The sequence below is a fragment of the Chelonia mydas genome, chromosome 14 (assembly GCF_015237465.2).
Source record: "Chelonia mydas isolate rCheMyd1 chromosome 14, rCheMyd1.pri.v2, whole genome shotgun sequence".
NCBI classification, from domain to species: Eukaryota; Metazoa; Chordata; order Testudines; family Cheloniidae; genus Chelonia; species Chelonia mydas.
In genome coordinates this window covers 1,177,652-1,203,066 of record NC_051254.2, presented here as the reverse complement: position 1 = coordinate 1,203,066, position 25,415 = coordinate 1,177,652, and the positions used below count along the sequence as shown (strand labels likewise).

The 25,415-nt window shown below is 47.1% G+C and overlaps 1 protein-coding gene across 1 annotated transcript in view; it reads left to right on the top strand.

The window, feature by feature from the left end:
- The window catches only part of DNAH17 (dynein axonemal heavy chain 17), a 98,705-nt gene that overhangs the window by 36,949 nt on the left and 36,341 nt on the right, over nt 1–25,415 (top strand). The window contains exons 30-47 of the mRNA XM_037913873.2: nt 536–688; nt 1,707–1,832; nt 7,423–7,530; nt 7,677–7,808; nt 8,233–8,393; nt 8,576–8,732; nt 10,146–10,250; nt 12,900–13,057; nt 13,413–13,551; nt 14,118–14,345; nt 16,941–17,078; nt 18,004–18,136; nt 18,482–18,609; nt 18,744–18,892; nt 19,048–19,330; nt 22,547–22,720; nt 24,519–24,726; nt 24,825–24,990. Of these exons, the coding sequence (XP_037769801.1) occupies nt 536–688; nt 1,707–1,832; nt 7,423–7,530; nt 7,677–7,808; nt 8,233–8,393; nt 8,576–8,732; nt 10,146–10,250; nt 12,900–13,057; nt 13,413–13,551; nt 14,118–14,345; nt 16,941–17,078; nt 18,004–18,136; nt 18,482–18,609; nt 18,744–18,892; nt 19,048–19,330; nt 22,547–22,720; nt 24,519–24,726; nt 24,825–24,990 (2,846 nt within the window). The remainder of the gene's footprint in view (nt 1–535; nt 689–1,706; nt 1,833–7,422; nt 7,531–7,676; nt 7,809–8,232; nt 8,394–8,575; nt 8,733–10,145; nt 10,251–12,899; nt 13,058–13,412; nt 13,552–14,117; nt 14,346–16,940; nt 17,079–18,003; nt 18,137–18,481; nt 18,610–18,743; nt 18,893–19,047; nt 19,331–22,546; nt 22,721–24,518; nt 24,727–24,824; nt 24,991–25,415) is intronic.

Below are 25,415 nucleotides of genomic sequence, written 5' to 3'. Positions count from 1 at the left end.
AAAACACTGAACCAAATTTACAACTAGGCTTGGAAGGATTAGATTTTTTTATTGATAAATGTTGGTAAACATCAATTTCAGTGCACGCACACAACCAACTACAATAAAACTGAAATTTACAGAGAGGCAAAGTAAGAAAAATTCTGCTTGAGAACTTATTAGAGATTGATTTAAGGATATTGACTGTGTATATTTTGACACATGATGTCGACAGCTTGTGTTTTAATGGTTGTAAAGCTTTAACTTTTTGAATCTGTGTCTACTGTCTTTAAATAATTATTGTCTGAAGCCCTCAATAGTTTCCTGCAGCTGTGAAAATTTAAATTGACAAAAATAGAAAAAAATGCTTTAAAATAAATATCAATATTATCCATCACAATTTAGTTAAAAAATCAAATTCTGCCAAGCCTGGTTATAACTGTGTGTCAGAGATGCAAGATTATGAAGAGAAGTATGAAAAGTTAATCAAAACTGTAAAATATTTCTGTGCACTGACAGCAATTCTTGATCTATGCCTGTGCTGCTCTACTCTAAGGTATGCCGCCACTTGTCTAAACTGTTCGATAGCATGGCTAAGCTGAAGTTCAAAATGGATCCAGACAACAAGCCTTTGAAGATTGGCTTGGGAATGTACAGTAAGGAGGATGAGTATGTGGATTTTGATAAGGAATGTGACTGTTCCGGGCAGGTTAGTGGAGTTATTTAAAATTACATTTTAAACATGCAGGTTGAATTGCACTAACACAAGAATAAAGTGGTTTTTGTGTCTAAGTCTGAATTCTCCTTGCTGCTGTCAGCTGGCACCTTAACCAGTCAATCAACTGGGAGTCTATTTCCTCTGTCTTTTGTTCATCCTAGTGAGACCATGCTCCATCAGTTAGACTTGAAAACATCCCATTTGAGGCAATCCACATAGCCTCTTTAATGAGGAATATCTCAAAGTCAAGGGAAAAGCCCCTGAAAAGACTATCCAGCTTCTTGGTTTTCACACACCCACCCACACACACACACACACCCCATTTGTGCAGGAAGGTCAAGTTTTCACATACATGTCCATTAAAAATGAGTTCTATTATCTTTGAGATGGCAGCCTAGGGAGAGAATTCTAAAAACACCTGGGGAAAGGCAGCGTCAGTGGAGGAGCTAATTGACATCTACGTGCACCCCAGAAACCTGAAGCAAGAGACAGGGTAGAGAGCCTAAATTGTCTGCCACTGTTTTGTTTCCTCCAAAGCATCACAGACAGAGAGGCCTCTCTGCAGGGAAGAGCTTCAGAGGAATGCTGTACGTGGGCCGGGGGTGTGGGCCACATATTTGTCCCTTACCCAGCAGTGGCCTGTGAGCACAGTGCCCCAGACAGCCTATTCCTATTTGTGCAGGGACAGGTCTCGGATGGAACTTTGTCCATATATCCCGGCATTTGTTTGGGGGTCCATTATTCTAGGTGCCAACCAGAATTTGACCCCCCCAGGGTTTAAAAGCAGCCCTGATTTCCTATACAGAAAGTCGTGTGACTATGATAGGTGCCAGGGTCTTTGAACTGTACGTCCCGTTAAGAGACCAACTGCAGTCTAATACCATAGCCCCCAGTAAGATTCACAGACCTGCGTCAGCTGCTGTCAATTTAAAAACAGACAAACAAAATAGGCAACTAATGCTGAAATATACTAGCAAGGACACTTATTAAAATGGGGCTTTGTACCTAGGTTGAGGTTTGGTTAAATCGAGTGCTCGAGAGAATGTGCTCCACATTACGCAATGAAATTCCTGAGGCTGTCGTGACTTATGAAGAAAAGCCACGAGAGCAATGGTTATTTGATTACCCAGCGCAGGTATGGAACTAGTTATGTGATTAGAACATTGGGTTTATTCGATGTATTCAACATGTACAACACAAATAAAATAACATAGTCAAGATGTTATACCAAGAAAATAAAAACCAGCAGGATCTTATTAAAGGGAATAAGGCAATATGCTGCATTTATTGTGAATACAGAAAAAATCATAGTAAGCAGTCAGTTATAGCTAAGTTAAATTCCATTCAATTTCACATTCATTCATATACACACAGGTTCTGCAAGGTTGTTATCATAGTTACCAGCCTTAGCCCTGGTCTACACTACAAGTTTAGGTCGAATTTAGCAGAGTTAGATCGATTTAACCCTGCACCCATCCACACAACAAAGCCATTTTTGTTGACTTAATGGGCTTTAAAAGTCGATTTCTGTACTTCTTCCCGACGAGGGGATTAGCACTGAAATCGTCATCGCTGGGTCAAATTTGGGTTAGTGTGGACGCAATTCGATGGTATTGGCCTCTGGGAGCTATCCCACAGTGCTCCATTGTGACCGCTCTGGACAGCACTCTGAAGTCGGATGCACTGGCCAGGTACACAGGAAAAGCCCTGCGAACTTTTGAATTTCATTTCCTGTATGGCCAGTGTGGCAAGCTGATCAGCACAGGTGACCGTGCAGATCTCATCAGCAGAGGTGACCATGGAGTCCCAGAATTGTAAAATAGCTCCAGCATGGACCAAACGGGAGGTACTGGATCTGATCGCTGTATGGGGAGAAGAATCTGTGCTATCAGAACTCCATTCCAAAAGACGAAATGCCAAAATATTTGAAAAAATCTCCAAGGGCATGAAGGACAGAGGCTATCACAGGGACCTGCAGCAGTGCCGCATGAAAGTTAAGGAGCTTAGGCAAGCCTACCAAAAAACCCAAGAGGCAAACGCCCGCTCAGGGTCAGAGCCCCAGACATGCCGCTTCTATGATGAGCTGCATGCAATTCTAGGGGGTGCCCCTACCACTGCCCCTGTACATGGACTCCTGCAAGGGGGGAGTCTCACGCAACAGGGGTGAGGATTTTGGGGATGAGGAAGATGATGAAGAAGGGGAGGTTGAAGATAGCGCACACCAGGCAAGCAAAGAAACCGTTCTCCCCGACAGCCAGGAACTGTTTATCACCCTGGAAATAGTACCGTCCCAACACGGGCTCCCGGACCATGAAGGTGGAGAAGACAGCTCTGGTGAGTGTATCTTTGTAAATATAATACACGGTTTAAAAGCGAGCATGTTTAATGATTACTTTGCCCTTAAGACTTGGGATGCATTCATTGCCAGTACAGCCACTGGAAAAGTCTGCTAATGTGTCTGGGGATGAGGCGGAAATCTCAATGAAGCTGTCCTGGAGGTACTCCCAAAGCCTTTGCAAAAGGTTTCTGGGGAGGGCAGCCTAATTGCGTAGGACACTTTACCACGGCAGACCAGTAGCACGTAGTCTGGAATCATTGCATAAGAAAGCATGGCAGCGTGTAGTCCCGGTGTTTGCTGGCATTCAAGCAACATCTGTTCTTTATCTCTCTGTGTTATCCTCAGGAGTGTGATATCATTCATGATCACCTGGTTGAAATAGGGGAATTTTATTCAGGGGACATTCAGAGGTGGCCGTTCCTGCTGGGCTGTTTGCCTGTGGCTAAAAAGAAATCATCCCTGCTGTTAGCCACGTGGTGGGGGTGGGGGTGGGGGGCGTGAAGCGATCATCCCAGAGAATTGGGTGTTGGGGGGGTTAGTTGGGTTTGTGCTGCATGTTAACCCTAAAACATCAGCCCCTCCTTTTAAATGGCCAATGGGTCTTTTTCAGTTTTAATCTCCCTTTTTCTCCTCCCACAGCTGCAAATGTTTCAACGCTGTGACTAGCATTTCCGTCCCAGAGGCTAGTGCAGATAAGAAGGCGAAAAAAACGCACTCACGATGAACTGTTCTCTGAGCTCATGCCGTCCACCCAAACGGACAGAGCCCAGCGGAATGCGTGGAGGCAGACAGTGGCAGAGTCCAGGAAAGCACAAAATGAACGCAAGGACAGGAGGCAGGAGCAAGAGGAGAGGTGGCGGGAGCAAGAAGAGAGGTGGCGGGAGCAAGAGGAGAGGTGGCAGTAGCATGATGAAAGGAGGCAGGATCCAATGCTGGGGCTACTGGAGGCTCAAACGGATATGCTCCAGCGTATGGTTTCGGTGCAGGAAAGGCACAGACCGCCACTGTAGCCCCTGTGTAATCAACTGCCCTCCTCCCCAAGTTCCATAGCCGCCTCACCCCGACACCCAAGAACACCGGGGGGGGGGGCCCCTCCGGGCACCCAACCACTCCACCCCAGAGGACTGCCGAAGTAACAGAAGGCTGGCATTCAATAAGTTTTGAAGTGCAGTGTGGCCTTGTCCTCCCCTCCTCCACCACTCCACCCGGTGCTTCCCTCCTCCCCCAACCCTCCCGGGCTACCTTGGCAGTTATCCCCCTATTTGTGTGACAAATTAATAAAGAATGCATGAATTTGAAACAACAATGACTTTATTGCCTCTGCAAGTGGTGATCGAAGGGGGAAGGGGAGGGCAGTTGACTTACAGGAAAGTAGAGTGAACCAAGGGGGTGGGTTTTCATCAAGGAGAAACAAACAGAACTGTCGCACCGTAGCCTGGTCAGCCATGAAACTGGTTTTCAAAGCTTCTCTGATGCGCACCGCGCCCTCCTGTGCTCTTCTAACCGCCCTGGTGTCTGGCTGTGCGTAATCAGGGGCCAGGCGATTTGCCTCAACTTCCCACCCCACCATAAACGTCTCCCCCTTACTCTCACAGATATTGTGGAACGCACAGCAAGCGGTAATAACAATGGGAATATTGGTTTTGCTGCAGTCTAACCGAGTCAGTAAACTGCGCCAGCGTGCTTTTAAACGTCCAAATGCACATTCTACCACCATTCTGCACTTGCTCAGCCGAGTGTTGAACAGCTCCTGACTACTGTCCAGGCTGCCTATATACGGTTTCATGAGCCATGGTATTAAGGGGTAGGCTGGGTCCCCAAGGATAACTATAGGCATTTCAACATCCCCAATGGTTATTTTCTGGTCTGGAAAGTAAGTCCCTTGCTGCAGCTGTTCATATAGACCGGAGTTCCTAAAGATGCGAGCGTCGTGTACCTTTCCCGGCCATCCCATGTCGATGTTGGTGAAACGTCCCTTGTGATCCACCAGTGCTTGCACCACCATTGAAAAGTACCCCTTGCGGTTTATGTACTGCCTGCCTTGGTGGTCCGGTCCCACGTTAGGGATATGGGTTCCGTCTACGGCCCCACCACAGTTAGGGAACCCCATGCAGCAAAGCCTTCCACTACAACCTGCACATTTCCCAGAGTCACTACCCTTGATAGCAGCTGCTCAGTGATTGCGTTGGCTACTTGGATCGCAGCAGCCCCCACAGTAGATTTGCTCACTCCAAATTGATTCCCGACTGACGGGTAGCTGTCTGGCATTGCAAGCTTCCAGAGGGCTATTGCCACTTGCTTGTGAACTGTGAGGGCTGCTCTCATCTTGGTATTCTTGCGCTTCAGGGCAGGGGAAAGCAAGTCACAAAGTTCTATGAAAGTGCCCTTACGCATGCGAAAGTTTCGCAGCCACTTTGGAATCATCCCAGACCTGCAATACTATGGGGTCCCACCAGTCGGTGCTTGTTTCACGGGCCCAGAATCAGCGTTCCACGGCATGAGCCTGCCCCATTGCCACCAAGATGTCCAAATTGCCGGGGGCCGTGCTTTGAGAGAAGTCTGTGTCCATGTCTTCATCACTCTCGTCACTGCGCTGCCATCACCTCCTCAACTGCTTTTGCAGATTCTGGTTCTGCATATACTGCATGGTAATGCGCAAGGTGTTTACAATGCTCATAACTGCCGTGGTGATCTGAGCGGGCTCCATGCTTGCCGTGGTATGGCGTCTGCAGGAGAGCAGAGTGGCAGCGGAAGCGGTCGTTCAATGACGATGGTTTGCAGACCTACTGCACCGTCTGCTGCCAGGACACAGCAGCTGAGCGGGCTGCACGCTTGCCGAGGTTGCAGTGGAAGCGGCCCTGCGAGACCACCAGGAGAGCAGAGTGGCAGCGGAAGTGGTGGCTGACAACCTGTGAGGTGGATTCATGAGAGCAGGAGAGCAGAGTTGAAGCAGGAGCCCATGAGAGACAAAATGGAGAAATTCGCTATCGAGACAAGAGCAGGAGAGCAGAGTGGCAGCGGAAGCGGTGGTTCGATGACGATGGTTAGCAGTCCTCCTGCACCGTCTGCTGAAAGCAGTATGGCGCCCGCACGGAAAAAAGGTGCAAAACGACTGTCTGCCGTTGCTTTCACGGAGGGAGGGGCGACTGATGACATGTACCCAAAACCACCCGAGACAATGTTTTTGCCCCATCAGGCATTGGTAGCTTAACCCAGAATTCCAATGGGCAGCGAAGACTGCAGGAACTGTGGGATAGCTACCCACAGTGCAACGCTCCAAAAGTCAACACTAGTGTCGGTACTCTGGACGCACTCTGCCGACTTAATGCGCTTAGTGGGGACACACAATCGACTGTATAAAATCGCTTTCTAAAAATCGACTTCTATAAATTCGACCTAATTTCGTAGTGTAGACATACCCTTATTAGAGTTGCTCATGCTAAGCCACTGGCCAGGTGGCTTTTGGAGTATCGCTTTTCTTAGCTGGATATTGAGTGTAACAGTTGTGACAGGGGAGGTGGGCTGGTTTCTGTCCAGGGACCATGCTTGAGATCAATTCAAGTTACAGGGAAACTGGAATTGTTGAGTAATGTTGAACAATTAAAGTGTTGTGGTCCCTTTTGAAATCCTGTCTTAGAGTGAGACTAGCAAATGATCTAGGGTGAAATCTTGGCTCTGTTGAAATTCCCCCTGGCCTTGTTGGGGCCAGTATTTCAGCCCTAGTGTTTAACACAGAAGCAAGGAAATGCAGACAATACCCCAGGAGCTGGGGAGAACAGTTCTGAACAGGTTTAAAGGCGCTTAAAACCATTTGGGCAGTGTCAGTAGTTTGTCTCCCTGGGGCTGTGTGTCCTATTAGGAAGGGAGATAGAGTGGCACCATTGTGAGCAATGGAAAGACGTTTGTGCAGACTTTTCCTGGTGTGCATGAGCTAAGGGAAGCTAAGAAAGCTGAGGATTTTCTGATTTCTTAGTGTGTTTGAGTGTGCCTGGGCTGGGCTTAGGTCTAGCTTTGGACCATTTTATCTTTGAATTTGATTTTTCTAGTAAACTTTGTTTTATTTGAGACAATTGGGTCCTCTTCTGTCTGCAGGGGGGGAGCAGGCAGAGCAGTCCTGGAAAAGGTAAATGAATCTTGGCCTCTGAGAGAGGCAGTGGGGGTCTGGAGAAGACGCACTGCTAGGCTTCTTGGGCAGCGGTGTGGCACGGGGATGCTTTCCTGAAGTGCTTGTCTGAGCGCTGGTCATGCTGATGGCCGGAGCATGGGAATAGACCAAAGGCCACAGGCAAGAGCTGGGGCTGAAGGGCACAGGTAACAGCATTGTCGTTGAACATGAAATATTCTGCCACCAACTTGTCTCCCCCTGTTTTTATGCGGTTTATGGCAGATTGCGTTAACCTGCACTCAGATCTGGTGGACTACAGAGGTCGGCATTGCCTTCTCAAGACTGGAGGAAGGTTATGAAAATGCAATTAAAGATTACAACAAAAAGCAGGTGTGTAGCCAGATATTTACGAGTGCACCTGTGTTGCAGCAAACTCTGTGCAGTCTCCTCAGAATCGCTTTTACCTGGCAGAAAAACTAGGCAAAATATGACGTCACTTTCCTGTGTCCATCCATTCTTTTTTCTTTCTTTCTTAGATTAATCAGTTAAACACGCTAATTACACTACTCATTGGCAGCTTAACCTCAGGAGACAGAATGAAGATCATGACAATCTGTACTATCGATGTACATGCCAGAGATGTCGTGGCAAAAATGATCCTTGCTAAGGTATAAGTTACAGCCTGAGTTTTCATTGCTTTGTTCATTGGTGCTTTTGAACAAATGTTTTCCTGTAATAACTTTTATTATTTTCAAATATTTTAAAAATATTCCAAATGGAGTGGAGCAATAAAGCATGAACAGAATAGTCTTGCTTGCAAATTTAAGAGTCCACGTGATCCAGTGAGGTAACAACCAAACAGGGATTCACAGGAGACTGGGTAATGTATACATGGGCTTTAAATCTCAATGTGTTAAGGACAGGGACCAGGGTGAGGGGTTTGTACTGTTTGGTGCCTTGTTCACATTCTGATCACATCATAATAAATAACTCTAATCTATATGAGGATGGCTGGGGGAATGAATCATTAGGGTACATTTTCACTGCAAGCATTCACAGGAAATGTAAACACGCTTTCCATGGGCTCTGCAGGTGGAGAATTCCCAAGCGTTCACCTGGCAGTCCCAGCTCAGACATCGGTGGGATGAAGAAAAAAGGCATTGCTATGCTAATATATGTGATGCTCAACTTCAGTATTCCTATGAATATCTGGGTAACACCCCTCGACTGGTCATTACTCCACTTACGGACCGGTATGCAAGGCTCAGCTCCTCATATTTCACATCTGTATTTAACATCTGTGCAGTTGAGATTTGCCTTAAAACTAGACAGCAGTTGTGGGAAACTGCAGTTTGGTGGGCTGGGCAGTGGCGGGTAGGGGACTGTTGCTGTCCAGGTGGCCATTTAGACGTGATGCACTTCCCTTGCATTTCAGATGCTACATCACTCTGACCCAATCCCTTCACCTGATAATGGGGGGTGCACCTGCAGGCCCTGCTGGTACAGGGAAAACTGAGACCACTAAGGACCTGGGACGAGCTGTAGGGATCATGGTCTATGTCTTCAACTGCTCTGAGCAAATGGATTACAAGGTAAAACTCAAATGAGTGAAAGTAATGAATGCGGTCCGTGGATAGGATCCCAGAGCCCCCTCCCCAGGCCATGAGCAGTCCTAGAAGGGGGTGGGGGTGGGCATGTTCAAAGCGCTGCTGCATTCTGCCTCTTGCTGGCTGTGGAAAGGCTCCGGGGAGTCCATTGCAGCCCTGAGGCTAAATTACACTGGAGGGCAAACCAGCCCCCGAAAGCTCCAGGACTTAGGGAAAGCAAAAATGCTTTGAAGCCCCCGTGCAGAACCTCCACCCCCAACCTTCTCCCCTGCATTGTGTGGAGCTCAGGTACAGCTGAGGATCCTGCCCCAAAGCCTTGTGGCTGAAGCAGTCTTGCCCAGGACACACCGATCGGCAAAGTCATGGTGACAGGGTCAACGTGAACTCTGGTCTGCTGGGGAATGGGGGCTGGAAAACTTAGCCTAAATATCAGGAAAGGCTTCCTGCCAGTGAGTGTATAAACCTATGACAGTCAGCCCAGGGGGACAGTGAGAGCCCTCTCCCTAGAGTACCTTAAACTAGACTGCACAGACAGCTAGCCAGTATATCGCAGGGACAGGTTAGCAGGTCTACGAGCCCTGTTCCATTTGAGTTCATCATGAGGCTACTGATGGTGTTGGAACCATGGCAGGAGTGAGCCCCCTGGAGAACGTTTCTGGGGAGGGGTACAGCAAACGGTGTGCACAGCAAGCTGAATTCCAGTACTTTTCCTCCCCTCGTGACAAAGTCCGTGCAATTGCTCGGAGACTGCAGTCTCCTATTCGTTTCTAATCGGCCCCTCCCCTGTGCCTCTGAAAGTCTCCTGCATGCGCGGCGCTCGCTGCCGCAATAGTTGGTGGCTTTGCAACCAAAGTCCGGCGTGGGAACTCAGTGCCACAAGCAGCCCGGCCCTTCCCCCCTGGGAGCCCTGTCACTTCACACAGTCTTGCAGCTGGGCTGAGAACACTTCCTTTCCCCCTCCAGTTGCTAGGGAAAAGCCCAGGTGTCGGGGTGGTACCTCTCGATGCTGTGGAGCGTCATTCACACACTTGTAGGGACTGTGGGCCCATGGGAGTTCTGGCTTTGACTTCAGTGGAGAACACTCCGTCTCAGGCCGTTTTGGCAGGAAGCTGGGACTAGGGCACGTGTGACGTCCCTGCATGTACAGCTATCTGGACAGCACCTGCTGAAACTAGAGGAAAATCCTGGGTAGCTGCAAAGGAGTTTTCACAAAGGAGTCAAAATTTCCCTACAGGAGGGGGATTCTTCCTCTGTATTTTTGGATGACCCTAATGTTGTGAGAGGCTGTCCTAGAGAAACAGTGTGTAGTATAAACGCCAGATTAATTCCTTAGAACTGTTCTTTTTGTAATGAATCCCCATGGTGCAGTCAGCCTTCTCCAATCACTTTGCTCTCTAGTCCTGTGGAAATATCTACAAAGGATTAGCTCAGACTGGAGCCTGGGGATGCTTTGATGAATTCAATCGCATTTCAGTAGAAGTTTTATCAGTGATTGCTGTGCAGGTAGGAAGTTTTCTCCAGTATGTAAATTACTGTGATGTTGTGGTAAATACTCATCTGTCCTGATCCTGACAATTTCCCTATCTACTTAAGGCATTCAACAAATTCAAAAATAAAACAATGTCAAACTTTAGAGCCTACAAGTCCACTCAGTCCTACTTCAGCCAATCACTCGGACAAACAAGTCTGGTTACAATTTGCAGGAGATACTGCTGCCTGCTTCTTGTTTACAGTGTCACCTGAAAGTGAGAACAGGCGTTTGCATGGCACCATTGTAGCTGGCATCGCAAGATATTTATGTGCCAGATGCGCTAAAGATTCATATGTCCCTTCATGCTTCATCCACCATTCCAGGGGACGTGCCTCCATGCTGATGTTGGGTTCTGCTCAATAGTGACCCAAAGCAGAGCTGACTGATGCATGTTCATTTTCATCATCTGAGTCGATACCACCAGCAGAAGGTTGATTTTCTTTTTTGGTGGTTCAGGTTCTGTAGTTTTCGCATCTAAGTGTTGATCTTTTAAGACTTCAGAAAGCATGCTCCACACTTCGTCCCTCTCAGATTTTGGATCGAGTACTGTAGCTATTTTTAGAAATCTCACATTGGTACCTTTTTTGTGTTTTGTCAACTCTGCTGCATAAGTGTTCTTAAAATGAACAACATGCGTTGGGTCATCATCTGAGACTGCTACAACGTGAACTATATGGCAGAATGCAGGTAAAACAGAAGAGAAGACACACAATTCTCCCCCAAGGAGTTCAGTCACAAATTTAATTAACACATTATTTTTTTAATGAGCATCACCAGCATGGAAGCATGTCCTCTGGAATGGTGGCTGAAGCATGAAGGGGCATACGAATGTTTAGCATATCTGGCATGTAAATACCTTGCAATGGCAGCTACAAAAGTGCCATGCGAACGCCTGTTCTCAGTTTCAGGTGACATTGTAAATAAGAAGCGGGCAACATTATCTCCTGTAAATGTAAACAAACTTGTTTGTCTTAGCAATTGGCTGAACAAGAAGAAGGACTGAGTAGACTTGCAGGCTCTAAAGGTTTAGATTGTTTTGGTTTTGAGTGAAGTTATGTAACAAAAAAAAATCTACTTTTGTAAGTTACGCTTTCATGATACAGAGATTGCACTTCAGTACTTGTATGAGGTGAACTGAAAAATACCATTTCTCTTTATCATTTTTACAGTGCAAATATTTGTAATAAAAAATATAAAGTGAGCGCTGTACACTTTGTATTCTGTTGTAATAGAAATCAATATATTAGAAAACGTAGAAAAACATCCAAAAATATTTAATACATTTCAATTGGTATTCTATTGTTTAACAGTCTGATTAATCGCAATTAATTTTTTTAATCGTGATTAATTTTTTTGAGTTAACCACGTGAGTTAACTGCGATTAATCGACAGCCCTAATATATATATTGTGACAAACTTCCTCCTCTGCCTTGGTGGGTCCTGCACTTGTTGGCAGATTTGCTCGCCTCAGAGGTTCACGGCAGCCACCAGTTCAGGTTGGCCACTTTTGCTAGTGGCTCAAACCTGTCATTCACTCAGCTAACCTCATCACTGGCCAGCGTGGGGAAAAGGAGGAGAAACCCATCCACTTCCTGGATCCCAATAGGATCACTCTTCTGTAGACATCTGGCCCAACCCCGTCATATATACATACATCCACACACACACACACACACACACACACACACACACACTTTTCGATGATTCTGTGTCTACTGCAGTCGTGACGTGTGATTTAACCTCAAGACAACATATCCGAGCTTTAATCTTGCTAGCTCGGGCTGTAGAACAGTGAAGCTGTGACAGTGAGAGCGTCAGCGCAGGCTGCACAAACCCACCTGGAAGCCTGGGTAAGCACCTACAGGGCTAGCCACGCTGGAGCTTGCACTGCTCCTGCTTCACTGTTCTGGGACCTGAGAGAGATTCAAGCTAGCTCCGGTGTGTCGGCTCGAGCTGCAGTCACACCCGGTCAGTGACTGCAGCACAGATGTGCCCTGAGAATAGGAGAAACCACATAACATCCCACCTAAGCAATTCCATTTCCTTTATCCATATTCTCATAGTCTTTTATTTTCATGTCAGCTAAAGGGGGGAGCTGAATAAACCTCAGGCTGGTTCCAGCCTGTGATGGGGTGGAAGAAGGGAGGAGAATATTCAAGCTAGTCTGGTCCATGGCTGTGGGAAGGTATGGACTCCAGTCTGGTTGGGGCCCAGTATAGGAGATGCACCATCATTTTAATTGTTCCAGTGTGCTCCCTGACAGATCGATTCCATCCCCCAACTCAGGCTGAGTAGCACCTTGCTACACAAAATCAATGGGATCGCACAGGGAGGGCCAGATTCTGAGTCCCACCCTCAGAATAAAGAGCAGTTACTCACCCAAATAGACCTATTGAAGTCAGTGGGATTCCTTGGGAGTAATTCCTAGTGAATGTGAGTACAGGAAGTCACAGTCGAGCTCAGAGTAAGGGTGACGCATTCAGCCTGCAAGCACCCCGTAAGCCCTTCCGTTAGTACTTAAAGGGGTTTTAGAGTGCACAGGGCAGTGCTTCTTGGTTGTTTAAGATGCAAACTGCAATTCATTACATGGTTGGTACTGAATCTTCCTCTTACTTGTGTAGGTAAAATGTGTGCAAGATGCAATTCGTGCCAAAAAGAAAACATTTAATTTCCTTGGAGAGATAATAGGTCTTATACCAACCGTTGGAATATTCATTACAATGAACCCCGGCTATGCAGGCCGGACTGAATTGCCTGAAAATCTAAAGGCTTTATTCAGGTATTTGTGTGCGGATGACTATCGTCAGAACCTGGTTGTTAATTGACAGTATGCTGATTATATACTCTGATTTGCCACCTTGCTGTACCAAGGGCTCTTTTGCTTTTATTAGAGAGAGAGAGACTGTGTGTGTGTGTGTGTGTGTGTGTGTGTGTGTGTGTGTGCATGCGCACACACACAATGTATATAATATAATGAAGGCTCTATATTGAAAATCCAAGCATGCAAAATTCCATCATCTTGTAGTTCAGCTCTGCATATGTATATCAGAGAAGGGGACGCAGCGAATGTATGTGTGCAAAGGCTAATTTTCTCAAAGGTTGACATGGAACTTTGTTCGCCTTGTTTCCTTTAGACCCTGCGCTATGGTTGTCCCCGATTTTGAGCTTATCTGTGAAATTATGCTTGTTGCAGAAGGTTTTCTTGATGCCAGACTTCTTGCTAGAAAGTTTATTACTCTTTATACACTATGCAAAGAGCTACTTTCGAAGCAGGTAATTTAATATTAGTCCACGGTTCTTTGAGCAGGAAGAGTTTATCTATTTTAAAATCTGACATAGATATATTTTTAAAAATCACAAGTTATTAGTCGCAACTTGGCCTGTATTTTTCCAAACATTTTAAGCTACATTGTGGAAAATTCCACTCAGACACTGATGTGACTTCTGACAGACAGCCTGCCTGCGGCACGGATGGTCAGCAGGAAAATAAAGAGATGCAGCAAAGTACGTACTAGTGGAATAAAGCTCATACAGACGATTGCATCCTCCCATTGGTCATGTCAGTTGCCTTAAAAGCTAATAGAAATCTGCTTCCAGGGAGGCAAAACGCACTACCCAGCCGAAGGTTGCTAGGGTTTCTTTCATTCCTTTGTTGAACAGAGTTTCCCCTGCAAATACACACACTTAATGGCATTTCTTCTGGGTGCTGTGGAGACTTTCTGGAGTTTGGGTTTTTTGGGAGGGTATTGTGGTTTTTCTGTGTTGTTTTTTTTTTTTTTAATTTAAAACCATTTTATTTCACCCAAATGCAATGTAAGGCTTTGCTCACTGTTTGCCAGGATCATTATGACTGGGGCTTGAGAGCTATTAAGTCTGTGCTGGTGGTAGCAGGCTCCTTGAAGAGAGGTGACCCTGGCCGTGCGGAGGATCAAGTCCTAATGAGAGCTTTACGAGACTTCAACATCCCCAAGATTGTGACGGATGACTTGCCGGTGTTCATGGGACTAATTGGAGACCTTTTCCCAGCACTGGATGTACCGAGAAAACGGGATCTGAACTTTGAAAAGGTGACTGCGCAGACACGGGCCTTGCTGACCTTGGCCATTAAGATTATTGGTGGGAGGCGGCTCTTGGGTCTCCTATTTTTTCCTGTCATAGGGCAACAGCCGCCTGGCATGCCCCCCTGCAGCAGGTTGCAGAACAACAAACCTGTCTGCCTCAGTTTCCCCTTCAGAGTCCCCAAAAATAGCCCTTAAAGACTTTCCAATTATATATAGTCCTTACAGGGTTAATTTATTACACATGTCCCATGTACATAAATCATAACAAAAGTCCCACACCCATAATCCAGAATTCCCCAGCACAGTCCAAACAGTATATGTAGCCCCCCACGTGCCCCCCGCGGTGTCTCCCCATGCCTCACTCCCAGCCTTCTGCCCTCTCTGGGCCTCCAGCTTCAGCTCTCGAGCCATCTCCCTCTGCTGCTCTCAGCCTTCGGCCCTCTCCAGTCCTCTCTGGCTCACTAAGGCCAGCGGGCTAGCCCTTCCACTGGCTTCCTAGCCCTCTTCCATTTTCAGCCTTATGGCACTTGCTCTCTAGAACAGGATAGTGAGCAAACTTTCCCCTGTGCTGGCCTCCTAGACAGCTCCTCCATCTTCCCAGGGAGGGCCTTCAGTCTCTCTCTCTCCCAGGCAGCTGTCACCGGCCCCTTTCCGCACTGACTCTCCCCTCCTGGGCCCAGGCTGTCCCCCATTTATATGGCTCAGGTACCTTCTTTTAAACCCAGCTGCAGTGAGCTGGTGAGTCACAGGCCTTGCTCTCTCTCAAAGGGCCAATGTCACTCTGTGATACCCCCCCTTTCATTTGCACCTCACCACCCTCAAAGGCTTTGTGTCATGGGGACCCTGGCCAAGAAGAGCTTGAAGTGACTCTTTCAAGTTCTTTACTGAGGGCCAGACAGAAGGGATAATCTCCGAACGACGTGTGGCGTGTCTGACTCCCGCACCGAGTATGCTGCTTGTGCGGTGCTCCCTCAGCCCACCGTTCTGGAGAGCAGGGACCGTCTCAAAACCGGAACGGAGACCCCTTGTGCAGTACAGATCCCTGGCTGCCCTTAGCGGAGTAGTGGGTAGTGCCTAAGAGCCAACCAAGAGTGGGGCCTCTTGTATTCATTTAGATGGAATCAGTGGGCCCAAATAGTCAAAAGTGTTCACCTGACCCTATCGTTGTCCAGCATTACAGAGGGTTTGGTACGCAGACCACAGCCAGCTCAGCACCATGGCAAAGAGGCCACTGAACGTTTGTAGCCTTTTATTTTAGATACAGAAAAGAAGGGGGCGGGGGAAGGCTAAAGCATTTGAAATGTCAAGTATTAACTAAGGCTTTCATTTTAACAACACGCCTTTTTCCCTCTCCCTCTAGCTACAGAGAGTCTTTAGAAAGAACCCTCTCCCCTTGTTTGACAGCAATAACCGTCCTTTTTTGGGAAGAGGGGAAGAGTTAGCTGAGATGGGCTGGAGCTGCTGTTCTTGCTGAAGTCTGACCCCATTTCCTAGAAGACAAACACACACAAGATGGGGGAGTAATGAACAGCAAGGGAGAAAATGCAGCATCTCTCTCTGGTGTTGATTCCCACTTGCAGCCTCGCTGCTGGAAAAACACATGGATGGCACGTGCTCTTATCAGCCACTCTGACACACTTAGTGAACTTGAACTAACATTGGGCTAGTTAGGGCACTGCCTTTAGCTGCCTCCTTCTGGTCACAGGCTGACAAAAGTGTTGCAAAATATAGTCTTGGCCAGCTAAGCAGAAGGCAAAAGGGGAGGGATAGAGAAGGGAAGAAATAACTTGGGGAAGGGAAAGGTCACATGGGGAGTGGGGAGCAGTGGCTGGGGTGGGGGCAGGACAAAGTCTCATATCCCAGGTGGTGGTTGTGATTCAGCCAGAGCCGGGGAGGAGAGGGCGTATCTGGGTCCCTCTCTTGGCCCAGGCTAGTCAGGACATCTCTCAGAATTAGGACGACAGACAAAATCGTGTCCTGCTGGATCCCAGAAGATGGTGGAGGTGGCAGCCATGGTGGGGAATGTCATTCCTTTCCTTCTTTCAGCCAACATGGTGGTGGCCAGCTTGTCCCCCAAAGACTCCCCCAAAAGGGAGCGACAAGTGGAATAGCCAGTCCTTCCATTATTGTCCATCAATTAGGCCCAATCTCTGACACACCAATTTTGGTTCACTGATTTCCAGTCACACCCTTCTCTTGTTCACCAGGCATGCTCTTAACACAATCCTCGAGTTATAGTAGGAGGCCTTTTGGTTTGGATTAGTTCAGTCTGTCTGTCTGTCTCCCTTTTCCCAACAGTGTGTGTTGTCAGTTACTGTGGCACGGTTTGAACGGTCACTCATATTTTCCACAGTTGAGCTCACAAGTAGCAAAGTGGGAGAATTGAAGCACACGGCCAATCAGCAAAGGGCAGAGCAAGCCCTGTCGAAAGTTCTCTGGGTGTCCAATGGTCCCTGCTTTGGCTGCTTCTGCAGCTGCTCCAACCAGCTGGAGTCTCTCGCTGGTTCTTCTCAAGGACATGGTAGCTGCAGTCTGTGTAGTGACTCTGTGCTCTGTGCAGTGGCCCAGGACAAGCTCTCACATCTTTTCTGAACTCCACAGATTATTAAGCAGTCCATCCTCGAGCTCAAGCTGCAGGCAGAAGAGAGCTTTGTGCTGAAGGTGGTGCAGCTGGAGGAGCTGCTCCAAGTGAGACACTCGGTGTTTGTCATCGGCAATGCAGGCAGTGGCAAGTCCCAGGTACGGGACGGGGCGGGGGCAGACTAAATGGACAGAGGTTTCTTGCAGCAGCATTTTCCAAACTCTTGGAGCTAGTGAGCCCTTCTCCAATTAAAATACATTCCCTAGTTTCCACACTCCTCCCGCCTCAGATGTCTAACGCTGACCATGAGCAGGCAAAATCTTGGAACTACGAGCAAGCCTAATTATGACATTTCAAAAAGCAAAGTGTAATGGTAAAGGAAGTGCCACTTCGACACAGCCTCCTCCTTCCCTGTGGGCACCAGGTCTGTGCTGCTGGTAGAAGTAGTGGGAGCCATGATCACAACCACATGGCCAGTGCATTACACCTGGGCAGGAAATTCATGTTCCTCCCGTGGCACCTGGGGATCCAAACCAACTACGTCAATCGGAGTCTTTCCACTGATTTCACTGGGTTTTGAATGAGGCCTTTAAAGAGGAAAGCACATGCCCGGCCTGTTAGCAGGGGAGGCTAAGAGTGAAGGGGTGTCGGCAAGGGGAGATTGCTGATCATTCAGGAAACTGCGTTTCAGTTCTTCATTAAAAGAGTGGAGCTGGCATTTTCACTTCTGAGAGCCAGTTCGTTCCAGAGTGAAGAGAGTGCAATGTGCTCTAGGGTGGGAGATTGCTTGCTCTGAAGGAAACATCGATGATCTTGTTCAGCAGTAGGTCCAGCTGCTGCTGTTCACTGGCTTTCAGCCATTTGGAGCGGCATGAAGTGATTCCAGTGTCGTGGCTCAGACATCTTCAGTGTTTCCAGGGCCTCCATTTGTGACATAGGGCCAAAGGCTAAAAGATAAGGGGAAGGACTACCACTCTCTTCTGCGGCTTTCATTGCTTGGTCCCGAAAGACCATGTCAGAGAATGTAGATGCCTTCTTTTGAGAACCTCCATCCTGTATGAGCACATCCATCTTACCCTGCAGGTACTGAAATCCCTGAATAAGACTTACCAAACCATGAAAAAAAGGCCTGTTGCTGTGGACCTTGACCCTAAAGCTGTAACCTGTGATGAGCTATTTGGAGTTATTCATCCAGCTACTAGAGAATGGAAAGATGGTAAGAAACCAACCGTCTTCCAATCAATGCTCCCTAATAGTGTGTAAGTAGCTGCATTTACTGTAAATTATACTGAATGAAAATGGTGGCATTTAAAAAACCTCAGCAAGCAGTTCATTCATAACAATACATAAACCTTCTGTTAAAAATGACTGTAGAAATGGGCAGATCTTTTCTTTGGCTTCTCCATAGAATTAGAGGGGAAATTTTTTAGCAAGGCTGGCAGGTTTATTGAGGAAATATTGTGGCTGCTTCTTGACCACCTCCTTCTGAGCAATTTAGTTTAAATGAAGAAACCAAGTACTAAAAAGAAAACCAAGCAAAGACACTGTTTGTGTTGGGCAGGTCTGTTTTCTACAACGATGCGAGACCTGGCTAATATCACTCACCTTGGTCCCAAATGGATCATTCTCGATGGAGATATAGATCCCATGTGGATTGAATCTCTGAATACTGTCATGGATGATAATAAGGTCAGTACTGAGATGCTGTTGGAGTTAAAAATCAGAGAACTTCACTTGAGGATTAATTTAAATTAACCAGCTCATGTGTATTTCTGCTCCTGCGGAACGAAGTGTTTTTTTCTGTCTGGTTGCCTTCCTCTTAGGTGCTCACCTTAGCGAGCAATGAGCGAATCCCACTAAATCCCACCATGAGACTCCTCTTTGAGATCAGTCACCTGAGGACAGCAACGCCAGCAACAGTATCCAGGGCTGGAATTCTATATATCAACCCTGCAGATCTGGGCTGGAACCCGTGAGTTTTGTTTCACATTCCCCTCTTTGAAGTGTGAATGCCATGCATTTCAAAGTGTCGTATGTTTTTCCATAGCACAGCAGGAAAAGGCTTATTACTGTTATATTTACTTATTGCCATATGTTGAAATGTGAAATATGTCCATTATTTTGTAGTGTGGTAAGCAGCTGGATTGAGAAGCGAAATGTACAGTCTGAAAAAGCCAACTTAATGATTCTGTTTGATAAATACCTGCCTACATGTCTAGATAAACTGAGGTTTGGGTTCAAGAAGATTACCCCAGTCCCTGAAATTACTATCATACAAACCATACTGTATCTGCTAGAATGTCTCCTGACTCCAACTAACACGCCTCCAGACTCCTCAAAAGAGCTATATGAACTGTACTTTGTCTTTGCGTGTTTCTGGGCTTTTGGAGGAGCAATGTTTCAAGACCAGGTTAGTGACAGCTTGTAATATCAGGCCAGTTCAACTTGAATGGTAACAAAATTCTCTTTTTAGATCTCTTTGCTTGAACAGGCTGAAGTGTTGACCCCAGAGTTAATGCCACTCAATCTCCTGTTTTATTTTTTTATTTTATTTGGTTCTGAAATATCTCATGCTTCGTCTAAGCCTAATGTACAATTTGTCTGGAAAATGTTGAGGAAATGAAATGAGATTTCTGGGGTTTGTGACTGGGGGGGAAAAAAAGCAGTCTGTATTTTTAAATGATTTTTGATTTCTGAGTCACAGAAAATAAAAAGAACAAAGGGGAATTAGTTCATAGTTACAATGAAATGGGGGTTCTTTCACCTTCTGCTGAAGCATCTGGTTCTAGCCACTATTGAAGACTGAGAGGACACTGGCCTAGATGGACCGTGGCTCTGATCCAGTCTGGCAGTTCCTATGTTCTGAACACAAGAGCAGCGTTGGTTGCCATAGTGTTTATGGGGAATCCATTCCGAGATCTGTGCCAGTCTTTTACAGCAGCTAGGTCACATGAGTCCATTCCAGGCTTTGGTTCTGACTGGCGGGAGTTCCCTTAGCTACAAAGAGTGGGGTGTGTGTGCGGCAGGATGGACCCAGTAGCCTGGGGACTCTCTCACTTTAAACGGTGTCTGAGATTTACCTGTATTCAGTTTCTTAATGTATTAGGCTTAGACTTGCGTGTTTTGTTTTATTTGCTTGGTAACTTACTTTGTTCTGTCTGTTATTACTTGGAAACACTTAAATCCTACTTTTTATACTTAATAAAATCACTTTTGTTTATTAATTAACCCACAGTAAGTGATTAATACCTGGGGGAGCAAACAGCTGTGCATATCTCTCTATCAGTGTTACAGAGGGCAGACAATCTATGAGTTTACTCTGTATAAGCTTTATACAAAGTAAAACGGATTTATTTGGGGTTTGGATCCCATTCGGAGCTGGGTGTCTGGGTGCTGGAGACAGAAATACCTGCTGAGCTGTTTTCAGTTAACTCTGCAGCTTTGGGTTCATGGACCAGACCTGGGTCTGTGTTGCAGCAGGGTGGCGTGTCTGGCTCAACAAGGCAGGGGACTGGAGTCCCAAGCTGGCAGGGAAAATGGGCTCAGAGATAATTCCAGTACATCAGGTGACAGTCCCAAGGGGGTCTCTGTGACCGAACCCATCACATGCACATACTTAATTTTAAGCCCATGCATGTTCTCGCTGAAGTCAGTAGTTAAAGTTAAGCACATGTCTATGTGTTTGTGGGTTCAGGGCCACAGATGCTTAAAAGGGTAACACAGCCAGTGGCTTAGCTGCTGCTAGATCAGAATCACAAACTTTATAGCAAGAGCCCAAGTAGCAACATTTTTGGTGTTTTCCCCTTGGTGTTTCACCGCTTTGTTAATGCAAAAATTGAGAATTTGATCAGAAAATAATGTAATAGAAAGTGGTTAGGTCTCTCCTGAAAAGGATACTTCCTGGGAATTCCCTAGGGAGGGAGATCCTTTGAGCACAGAGCTCACATTTGCTCTCTCAGGCTTCCCGTGTAACCATCTTCATCCAAAGACTGCATAGAGACTGCTGTGTGTAGCAGGGGTGGCAGCTTGGGCTGAAAGGGGCCGGAGGACCCCTCCATGCAACAGAAACACTAGTACCAGGCCGGCTCTGGGCCGGAGGGCTGAGCACAGAGCTGGGTGTCCGAAGACATGGATTCTGTCCCAGAATCTGCCCTTTGTTTGCTGCGTGACCTTGGGCAAGTAACAATCGATGCCTATGCTTGATGACCCTGTGAATGCAATGGGGATAATCGTGTTTACACTGGTCTGTAAAGCACTTTGAGATCTAGGGGTGAACATAGTAAGTGTCAGTAAATCTACATGTGCATGTTTTAATGTCTAAGCCCAAATCCAAGGGAGTCTTTGGGAACTGTGACAGGCTCTTTGGCAAATACACAAGGGGAACGATAGAAATGTCCAGCTGAAAGGGACCTCAGGAGGTCATCTAGTCCAGCCCCTCACCAAGTCAACCTAGACATCCCTGAGAGCACAGGCGCCAGCTTTCCTTGGAGCCGGTGAGTGCTCGTGCCCCCCAACTCCGCCCCCTCCCCACCCCTATTGGACCCCTCCCCAAATCCCCGCCCCGGCCCCGCCTCTTTCCCGAGCCCGCTGCATTCCTCCTCCTCCCTCCTCCCTCCCAGCGCTTGCCGCACGAAACAGGAGTTTCGCGGCGCGGGGAGGGAGGGGGGAGAAGCAGGATGCGGCAGCGAGGTCAGGGGAGAAGGCAGAGCAGAGGCGGAGGTGCGCTGGGGTGGGGAGGCAGGTCAGGGAGCTGCCGGTGGGTGCAGAGCACCCACCAATTTTTCCCCAGGGGTGCTCCAGCCCCAGAGCACCCACAGAGTCGGCGCCTCTGCCTGACGGGTTTGTCCAACATGTTCTTAAAAACCTCCAGTGAGGGACATTCCACAGCCTCCCTTGGGAGCCTGTTCCAGACCTTAACTATCCTGAGAGTTAGAAAGTGTTTCCTGATAGCTAACCTGAATGGCCCTTGCTGCAACTACGTTGAGTCCTTGTTCTATTCTGGGTGGACATGGCAAACAGTTGATCCCAGTCCTCTGTATAACAATCTTTTAATGAACTTGTTCTGTACAGTATATCGTGCATGATCCTGTTGTGAAAGGCCCCAAGATGCTATACTGCAGGAGGGGGAGAAGTTAAGTGTGGTCATACTCTGAAAATGAATCTTGTAAACCAGTTGCCTGGCCTGAGAGCAAGAATTGGCAGGGGAGCAGGATTCAGCCAGCTGGGGAGAATTATTTAATTCCCTCGACTCACTATGCAGCACGAGGACACACTCTGGAGAGCAGGGGGCTGAGACAGGATCTTGAAGGCCAGGGCTGGAGCTGAGAGGGAGACAGTGTTTTTCATCTTCCTCTTTGGAATTGGCTCAGGGGAGATTACTTTCCCCGGGGCTTTGGCTGAGTAAAGATGTTTGTGTCTGGCTCCTGCAGGGGCAGGCATGCTAGACTTTTGTGCTTTACTCTAAAGCACTCCACAAAGCTGTTTCAAAGCCAGCCACCGAAGCATGCGGAATCCGTCTCCGCTCCAAATAGCCTGTGTTGCAAAGCTGCGGGCCAGAGTGACTAACTGAACATGTCCCACAAAGGCATTAGAAACTGTATAATGAGCTTGTTTTTCTCCTCCTCAGCTTGTGGACTATCGTGTCGAGTTCAGTAAATGGTGGGTGAATGAATTTAAAACCATCAAGTTTCCATCTCAAGGGACTATTTTTGACTATTACATAGATCCAGAAAGTAAGAAATTCATGCTTTGGAATGATAAAGTGCCAACATTTGAGCTGGACCCAGACATTCCTTTACAGGTAATTCCCAAAAATGATCCTTGATTCTTTCTTGTTACTTTACTTACTAATTTATTGCCCCCTTCCACACTGGAGTAAAGGACGTCTTGCCAAATTATGCAAGATCTTGCATACAATATTGCAATAAGATACAAGAACAGCATGGCATACAAATGGGTTATTTTATTTCCATTACTAAACCTCTGTGGCTATGCAAGTTAAGCCAGTGATGTAGGTAGTTCAGTCTGATATTTAGGATGCAAGATGATGATGTACAGTGCCTGGAAAACGTTGTTTCCCTATGGATAGTGTTGGCTAGGTGCATTGTGGGCGCGGACTGGTTTCCTTAAAGTATCTGGTCTAGTCCACTGCCACAGAAAGGCAAGCTGCTGATCTAAACAGGCCCATACTCTGACTAGACCGGGCAAGTCCTATGGCTATTGTTTATTTCATTCACCTTTCAGGTGTCCCTCACTGTGGTGTGTTTTGTGCTCTCAATCCTGTCTTTAAACACCTGTTTCCAGACATGGGGCAGAAAAGCTGGTAGGGAACATATGGGAATTATGAATGCCCAAACAGGAGGGAGCCTTGAGCATCTCCCGCATGCATATTGGCTCCAGGCTATTAACCCTCAGGAAATGAAAAAAAGTCAGATGGCAATTAGGGGCAATGCATGCTGCACTTGGCGCACAGAAAGGGTTAATTAATGAATTGAAATAGCAGGAGTGGAGCGTCCCGATTCTGACCCTAGGCACCAGGTAAGTACCTTACCCTGTACGCACAAACCAGCCTTTGTTGTGTCTGAGTCGCACACTGCAGCTTGCACTTAAGGTCAGTGAGAAGTCTACGGAGCACAGCCCAAATAGATCACAAGCACAGCAACCCTGCCCTGGTTCTGTGAGCACTGGGACAAGAAGCTGAGCGTAATGCATGTCCAGCTGGCATGCTGTGGGAGCATAGCGAGGTCCAAAAGACTACACATTTTAACAGGCATACTGAGAAGGAAAAACAGCAGCGCCCCGGCTGTCTTTGGCCTGGTTAAGACAGTCACTGGCACAAGCATTGCAACTGTTAAGTGCTGACTTCTGGGTTTCCTGGAGAGTCAGTGTTTGTGGGTAAGGTGATGTTCTAGGAGCATGTGTTGCACGTATTCATGGTGCCCGCTGTTAGCAGTCTTGCCTTGGAAATCTGCTCCTTCTGCGGAGGAAGCAGCTCCTCTGCACTGGTTTGCTTTGAGGCTGGAGCAAAAATGGCCATTAACGTCCTATTTCTGGGAGCATTTGCTGCTTGTCCTGGGTTTACCTCGGCCTCAGAAATCTAGGGCCTGATCTGACAGCCCAACTCGTGTGAGCTGCTCTACTGATGTCCCCTGGGCTGCTTCCTGCAAGGTGAAGCCTTGAGTGCTCCAATGTCAGTGGCTGTCTTAGACTCTGAGGAAAGAGTTGTTGTAATTGTGTATCACCTGGATGCAATGGGCAGTGTTAGAAGATGCTCCTGGTTCTTTTGTACGTTTTCACAAACTGTGCTCTGGCTTTGTACATGTTGAAAAACCCAAATAAAGGGAGAGAGCCTGTCAGTGCATTCACTGACTGCAGAGCTGTGAGACAAGGGTTGGGTTTTTAGGAAACCTTATTTGAAGCCTGTCCAATTCTGTAACCGCAAGCCCCAGTTGTAACTGTAGAACCTTTAGAATAATCCAGCTCCTGAGATGTTCACGCTCAAGGATTTCAACATCTCACTTTAAGACAGAATCTATCATCAAACCCAGTTTGGCTAAACTTGATTAAAATAGTTTATTTCATTGATGACTTTTCAACAGGCTTCTGTGGTCCATACGACAGAAACCATCCGAATTCGCTATTTTATGGATTTGCTAGTGGCAAAGAAATGGCCTGTGATGTTAGTGGGGAATGCAGGTACAGGGAAGTCGGTCATGATGGTGGACAAACTGCAGTCTCTGAACACTGATGACTACCTGTTGCAGGCTGTCCCCTTTAACTTCTACACGACCTCGGCCATGCTGCAGGGTAAGGTGCTTAGCCGGAAACAGCCTGAAAACAGGCTCGTCTTACCGGGAAGTGATGACTGCACAAGTCATTGGATTGGTGTTGCTGTCGTCCTGCAGCTATTCTTGAGAAGCCCTTGGAGAAGAAATCCGGGAGAAACTTTGGTCCTCCAGGCACAAAGAAGCTTATTTACTTCATAGATGATATGAATATGCCTGAAGTGGACAAATATGGCACAGTAGCTCCTCATACACTGATCAGGCAGCATATGGACCATGGGCACTGGTAATTGTATAGCTAAACTCTTCAGTTGTTTCATCCATGTGTTGAATTACTCTTGCTCAGATTATGCTACTGTGGTGATGGGGTCTGTGTGTCTGTCTAAGGAGTGTATCTGGCCCCATCATCAGAGTATCTGAATGCCTGATCATCTTTGGCGTAGTTATCCTCACAAGGTGTGGCAGGGCAGTGCTATTATCCCCATTGTACAGACGGGAATGGAGGCACAGAGGGACTGAGGGAGTTGGCCAAGATCACACAGGCAGTCTGTGGCAGAGCACAGAATTGGCACTGTGGCTTCTGAGTCCTAGGTCAGCACATTATAAATACACAAAGAGAATGACCCATAACATAGCAGTTCTGGATCACGAGATCTCTGGAGACCAGGACAGTCCAGAATTGCCAGTAGCGAGCCTAGTGTGAGACCTGCT